The sequence below is a fragment of the Egretta garzetta genome, unplaced genomic scaffold (genome assembly GCF_000687185.1).
Source record: "Egretta garzetta isolate BGI_Z169 unplaced genomic scaffold, ASM68718v1 scaffold126, whole genome shotgun sequence".
Classification (NCBI taxonomy): Eukaryota; Metazoa; Chordata; class Aves; order Pelecaniformes; family Ardeidae; genus Egretta; species Egretta garzetta.
The window spans coordinates 1,127,390-1,134,889 of NW_009260128.1; the positions used below are offsets into that span (position 1 = coordinate 1,127,390).

Sequence of the window (7,500 nt, forward strand, 5' to 3'; positions counted from 1 at the left end):
GAATGCCTTCATCATTTTCCTACTCTGTGCTACGTTTTCCACCTGGAAAATCCGTTTTTTCCTTGATGGCTGCACTAAAGCAGTAGGGCTAAAATGACTTGTAGCCACCTCTAGGTTTGCAGTCCCAGGCTTTATACTTGGGATTACTGGGGCACATGGGACTGTGGTCTGTCTCTCTGCTGCCCCCTCCACCTTTTCCTCCTCCTCTCCCCAAGCGCAGACCTAAACTGAACAGTCCAGACCTAAAGACCAAGCCCAGACCTAACCCGTTCCAGCTCACAGTTCAATCAGCTCAGTCGTATTTGCTGAAATGGTGCAGTACTTTGGTTTTCAACCAAGTCAGACAGCATCAAGGAGTATCGGAGGTAGGGAGAGCAACCTGGGATTCGCGGGCGTCTGCCCGTCACTGTGTCCGCCCATCGTCACGGATGCACGGACAGACCACGGAGCAGCTGGAGCCTTCTGGCTCTGCAGCCCCGGAGAGCGGGGCTGGTGTTGGTCCCCCACCTCCCTCCTCTGCCCGCTCTGCTCCGCGTAGCCAGTAGGTTGGTTCAGTCTCTGCTGAGTACCGCTGCGACCAAATGATTTGTTTTTGCTTTGCTTTATTATTTACTACGATGATCAAAGGGGCTGCTCCTTGCGATTGTAAAGAGAAGCCTTAAAATCTTATTTAAGAGCACAAATATTTTGGGCTTTGACAGATGTGCTTTGAAAATAACACAGATGTGCAGTGTCAGGTTTCACCGCTGCATGCAGTGTCTTTGTTTCAAACTGTAAATTTGGCTAGTAGTGCTGGGCATATGCTTTCCCGACACCTTGCCCCCTGCAACACAGGAGAAACAAGTTTCTGAGTTGTGGGGTTTTTTTCCCCCCTGAATTTACCCCCTTTGAGAGTTTGAAAGTAAAATGATCTTATCAGAGTGAGCACTCAAGCCCTGCAAGGCTGCAAATCTATGGGTTATTTTTAATCTAATTCCTCGAATTAAACAAAAGCTTAAGAATTTTTTGCTTGAATTGAAGGCGAGGCTAAGTAGACTTTATTTGCAGTGAGACTCTAGCCGAAGACACGCTTCTTCCATTGCACCGTGCAGAATAATGCCCGTGGCGCTGCGCTAATGAACAGCGCTTGATTTTCTGAAGCACTGGCTTTTATGAGTTGATGTGAGAGGATACGCAGCTCTAGAGCAGTTCACTCCTTTCCCATTCTCACCCCTCCTACGGATGCGGTGATCACTTTGGACTGGTGACATTTTAGATGGAGCATTGGTCTCCTTACACTTGCCTGGCAGTGGCTCAGTTAACGGCATGTTAATTGAAACTGAAACTTTGTCAGATGATTCAGTTCAGTTACATGTTAAATGGTTTCAGTGCGGTAAGCATTGCTCCGTGGAAGTGATTTGTGAACTGATTTGGAGGGATTCAATGGCTTCATCAGCGGCTCTGAGAGATCCGCATCAGGAGAGTGGGCAGAGGTAGCCGTGCTCCCAGCAAAACGAATCCTACTCTTCTCTTTCCCCCTAAATGGCTTTAATTACTGCCCAGTATGTTCACTTTCCAGGACATGCGTTAGGTAGATAAATTTACTCTGGAGAGCTGAGAAGCAAAGAAGAAAGTGGGAAGAATCGAAAGTCTGGTTTGCATTCGGTAATCTAAATGGCTAAAAATGTCAAATTCCTTATCTCTGAGTGGATCGAGCGGTCATAAATTTTTTCCTAAAGTTTGACTCAAACGTCAAAGTATGTTAAAGAAAAAAAAGTATCTGCTTTAAACGAATGGATGGAAAATTCAAAATTTACATCCTCTATAACTCATCTTTTATACTTGGCCACTGCAGAAGTCCCTCTTAAGTGAGCAATTTATTCTGTACGCAGTACCTGCTTATATGCTTGGTTTCTGTGTGGAGCCAATTTTTATTGCTGAGTTATAAACCCTTTGAAAATAGGGGCTTGTAATGGAAGCGCTGACAGACCTTTAACTAGGTCAGTCTTATCTGGCTCCATTATCTTTGCTTTTGTTACAGCATTAAATGGTTGCATATTTGTTTGTTTTTCTCGCAGTCCCAGAATTCTAACATGGGTATATTAGTGAACTGTTCTTTCTTCAAAATGTCACGAACATCCAGCATTAGAGAGTTTATCCAGACTTTGCAGTCATCTTTAAAAATAAATTGAACTGTTGTGTCTTACTTCAAAATTTTCTTGCTTATACAGTACGTTTAGTCTGTAGCATGTCATTATGATACTAATGCCAAAGTTTGCTTTTTCTCCTGCTATCTCACTCCAACCTTGAATTTTGCTCTGTCTTTTGGGCTCCTTTCTGCATAAAATCACAATGATGTTTTTTTGTTTGTCCCATTCAGATGAAAAGCCATACCACTGCAACTTCTCTGAAGAGGAAACCCCAATGGTAACATCTCAGTTGGATGAGCTCCCAAAGCTGGGAAGCCGCAACACCAGAGAAAACGAGGCCAGGGAATCTAAACCAGCAATTCCTGCCCTGGCGTCAGCACTGGAGAGTGTCATCAAGGAGCCCGTTCTGAAATACCAAGATCTGAAAGGTTCTACAGATGTAAAGATGCCAGCATTTCACCACAGCCAAGGGCTTCCTTGCTCCAGCCACATTGCTAGCTTTGCTTCAGGTGTGGGCCAGACGTCTTCAAACATGGTCATGGACTTCAAAGCATCGCTTGTAGTGCAGGCTGGTTGCGCTAGAGAAAATTTGCTAGACCTAAACAGGGAGCATCCTCTGATAGAAAAAGGTGCTGAAGCTCAAGAGGTAGCTCCACTTAATTTGAGTGAAAAATCCACAAGGGATAATTCATGCAATAAAAATCTGAATACATCCTTGCAGGCTGCTTTAATTGTCTACCCATGTCCTTTCTGCAGTCACAAGACCTACTACCCTGAAGTCCTGTGGATGCACAAAAGAATTTTGCACAAAATCAGCTGTAACTCAATGGTCCCCCCTTGGGTTCAACAGAATGGATTCAAGAGTATTAAAAACAACCTGGTCTTTCTGGCAAGGAGTGGGCGTACTGGCCCCCCTCCTGTTCTTGGGGGTAAGGAATGCCAGCCTTTGCCCGTTGCCAGATTTACGCGCACTCAAGTGCCAAGTGCATTGCCAGGGTCCAAAAGCAGCTCTCTTTCTGTCGGGATGACTGCGAAGTCTGGGAGTACGCATCAGTCAAAAGACGGTCATGCCTTCGGACACTGTGGTCCACGCTTACCAGGTCTGGATGGGTACAGACAGCCCAAGTTAAACCATTCCCAGGAGCCATACAGCATAGCAGCACAACAAAAAAGTAAATATGAAGCAAATTCCAAACTCATGCAAATGGGAGCCTATAGCAGAAGCGTAACGCCTACTCAGACGGTCATATCCCGGTCTAGCACACAGCCCACCAACAGTAAGCAAGTGGAAAAGTACGCAGTTCCCCAAGGAAGCACTAGTTTTGCCCCTCCAGGTAAGCACTGTGCGTCTGACTCCATGAAGGCCAAATTCAACCCACCGCCGCAGTATCATCCTCTGTGTAAAAGCGAGCAGTACACTAAGCACGAAGAGCCATTGGTGCCTCCGAGGGAGTCTCACGTGAAGGCTGGGAATGAGATGAGGACATTGGCAAACTGCACAGCGGTAGCACGAGCGAGTCCACTGCTGCCGCCCCAGCCTAGCACCGCGGGAGTTTCTCCAGCTTTACACTCCAGCAAACAGGATCCGGGATCAGATGGGCATGAGAAACGTCTGGACATTTTGAATATCTTTAAAACATACATTCCAAAGGACCTTGCTTCGTTGTACCAAACCTGCGGTGCCAACAGCCCTGTCCTGGATCACACAGGTAAGATTTTCACAAGCCCTTCCATAGCTGGGGACGCAGCTTGCTTGTTCCTGCTTCGTTCGGAGCCACGACACGCTGTTTCAGAGTTTCTTCCTTCTCTCCCTTTAATGGTTGGGATTACAAGTTCATTGTTTTTATCATTTCTGGATAGGCTTGAATAGGTTTGTTTACTGATCTCTAACACTGCAGCATCCCCCCCTTGTGCACTGTGTGACATTGCTGTTGCAGGTTAAAATGTATCTGGTTCCACCTGGAGTATTACTGTTCCTTTGTCCCCTCGCTTCAAGCAGGCTAAAGTTACACAGATGTGCTGTCACCCGAAGATCCCCCTGATATGCTGGTGCTGGCACACGTCATAATCTTTTTGCTTCGGGCAAAATAAACATCCTCTGGGGCTTATCTGTGATGTTTGGAGGTTTTCTTCAGTTTCATCTACAAACAAGTCTTCCTACAACAGGGAGAGATAATGACTTGTCAGTGTCCTTTGTCGTTCTTGACAAAAGTCTTAAGATCTTCCTTGCCCATATCAAAGACTGCTGTCCTATTTTTCAAATGATTATTTTGATCTGTTCGTATGTTTGTAATTAAAAAGAGGTAGGGCCGAATTCACGTAAGCAGGAAAGGCAGTTGTGCAAATAGCCAGTTTAAAAGTTCAGGGACTAAAAAAGTTTCAGAGTTCTCCTTCTGTGTCTTGCCAGTCAACTGCCACGTAAAAAGAAGGTTTTTTTAAAGAAAAAAAAAAAAAGAAGAAACCTTTGTATTTGCATTTGAAACCATATTCTTCTGACTGTCTGCCAGAATTAGTTTGTCTCAGTAGAAACTGAAAATCACACTGATTTATTGCTCTTGAGATGGGTCTGTGTGTGTAGGGGGGGAGAATGGGAGCCATTGTAATTTAAACCATCCCATTTTTTTAGTATGCTGCTTCTCTTAGTAGAAGTTGTGCAAGAACTGAACTCCACATGGAAAGAGCACGCGCTCCAGACTGGTGTTGTGTTGTCCTCACCTGACACAATGGGCTCTGTTTTGTCAAAAGCATATGTGAAATGGAGCTTGTGACCCCCTTTTGCAAGTGGGACGAAACCCAGGGCATTTGGAAGCTGGTAGCCTAAGGACAGCTATAGTGTAGTGCCCAGAAGATGTGTGCAGGTTGACTGCTCTGGCAGCTGTAAGGCAAGGAAGGAGCCGTGGTAATTGGTCAGGTCTTGGTGCAGGGCCTTTTGGAGAAGACAGGAAGGCAAAATCTATCTGAAATAACCCATGAAGTGCACCTTTCAGCCACTCCATTGTCAGATTTGCTCAATCATATGAAAAGTAATGCTGTGTAGGAGCCAGCTGTTACTTATTACTATTGAGTAGACCCTTTGCAGGTGGTTAGAGTCTGTGTGATGATTGCAGCAGGCTCCTGGTCTTTGTTAAGGAAGCAGAGGAGGACATGCTTGGTTTCTAAAACTGCAGGGCCCGTGTTCCTGTTTTTGTCCAGCTGACTTTGCTTTTGCCATCCCAGTGCCTAGGAATGTTGTCTGAAGTTTCTCCCTGCCTGCTTCCTGCTCTGATTACCGGTTAATTGTTTCGCCATCAACTTGGGGTACCTTCACATGGGTGCCCTCCTCGGTGTTATTTAATACTACGTTGTGTCAACCGGCTCAGAGAAATCTTATTGATCCACTGAGTTCCCAGCTGTGTTCTGAGGGTTGGAGAGAAACAGTAAAAGCCAGGAACTAGAAGCTGACTTAGTGAACGCAGGCACCTGAAAAACTATGAGGCCAGTTGGAGCAAAGTAAAGTAAGGGCAGGGTTTCCAAGGAGGTCTCTATTTATCTGCTTTTTCAAAGAAGAATTTTGCTGCCAAAATGTTTTTTCTGGGCAGCGATTTCCGGAGACACTTTAACTGGGAGTTATTTAGTGCCCATCTCTCCTTTGAAGTCTCTTCTTTCATTCCAAGTGTTTTACAGCAATCAAGTTTTCAGAATTTGAAACTTTGTTTTTTATGCAGCTTGTCTCTATTTTATATACAACTTCCAGGTTGTTGATGGTTCTCCAAACCAATTGGCATGATGGCTGTTTTTCAAAGTGCTAAAATAAAAAGCTGCTGCAGGCTAAAGGAACAAGATCCTACCAACTGCGAATAGAGGAGGGTAAATGAACCTTGTCTGAAATAACACACAGCCCTAGACTAAGCCCTCTGAGTCAGTATGCGTCATACAATTAAGTCTTAATATGGCAATGTGAATATGGCAATTGTGACATAAACAACAACTAAAAATCCCCCTTAGGTATACTGTTTGTCATGGGTTTTTTTCCCATTTGAATGTTCCCAATAGGCTTTATTTGGGTGTTTGGTATACTACCTCATCTTGGATCGTAGTAGAATATTTTGTGTGTAGTATGGCAGTGTTCAACCTCCCTTAGAGTGGCTGGATTTATTTCTGGGATCCTTTCTTTAACATCTGTGTCTATTCCAGTGTGTCCTTGGAAAAGAGAGTTGCTCTACGTACGCACTGTTGTGATACAGCTGCAAACACAAAGCTTGCTGTGCTCAGGCTAGGTTTGTTTCACACTGCCCAATCTTCCCAAATGCTTGTAGAGAGAATCTTATTGTTATATTTAATAGTGGTTATTTGTTTTATTCATGGTATTTACATGAATCGCCATATTAGGAAAGGATGGGTTATGAGCGCTCCCATTCAGACAGTCACGTTCATTTGCCTTAATTTGCTAACACCTGTAGTCATCCACCCTCTTTTGTTCACATATAGGATAACCTGAGTGATGGCTCATAGGGGTATTGCCTTGCGGCAACGGTGCCCGTCGCTCAAAGCGCTGAACTATCAAAAGCCTTATGGTGCTCCTTAGGAAATGCAGCAATGGCAAATACACCTGGAAGCAATCCATTTTTTTCCACCTGTTTTTTAAATAACTATGATAAAGTGAGTGCCAGGGAGGGGTTAGGTGACAGTCCTAACCCGCTCACCTGCGGCATTTGTACAGGGTGCGTTGCCATACAACAGCATCCTCAACCTGCCTCATGCACGACTCGGGTGGGAGCAGTGTTTCCACGGAGGCTGTGGCGTCGGGCCCGTAATGTCTGCTGAGACAAGCATATTCACCTTTCACAGACGGAGACATGGGGTATAGGGAGATTAAATGGCTTTCCAGAGGTGGCAGAAAACCACCTGAGGAACCCAGGTCTTCCATGCTCCACAGGAGCCACTCTGCTGGCACAGGGGTCCGGCAAAGGCCACGTCTGGTCCCTCAAGAGGCTTTGCTCAGCTTTGCTTTCAGGCTTGCAGCTGTAGGTCTGGCCAGTGAGGGGAAAAATGCTAGTAACAAACAAGAAAATGTGTTTTAATCTTGACTGCCTTACAAGGCAAATCCGTCTCATTATAGTACGGTGAAGCACTCATTGAAATGTATGTGATTTTGGGGTGTGGGGTGTGGCGGTGTTTTTTTGTGTGTGTATTTGTGTGTATATAGGGGATCTGGATTTGCCCCTAAATCATGATCTTGTATTTGACTACCAGGAATGTAGTTGTTGGGAGCGAGTGTGTTCAGCTACATTATACAGGCTGTGCTGCCATCTGCAGGAGGTGCTATTATAAAAAGAGAAAACAATTTGTAACTGGGTTTGGGGTTTTTTTTGCAGCCAGACATTTCTTTTCA

At 45.0% G+C, this 7,500-nt stretch overlaps 1 protein-coding gene across 1 annotated transcript in view; it reads left to right on the forward strand.

Moving 5' to 3' along the window:
- The window catches only part of ZNF516 (zinc finger protein 516), a 62,950-nt gene that overhangs the window by 45,712 nt on the left and 9,738 nt on the right, over positions 1–7,500 (forward strand). The window contains exon 2 of the mRNA XM_035896946.1: positions 2,360–3,838. Coding sequence (XP_035752839.1) covers positions 2,360–3,838 — 1,479 coding nt within the window. The remainder of the gene's footprint in view (positions 1–2,359; positions 3,839–7,500) is intronic.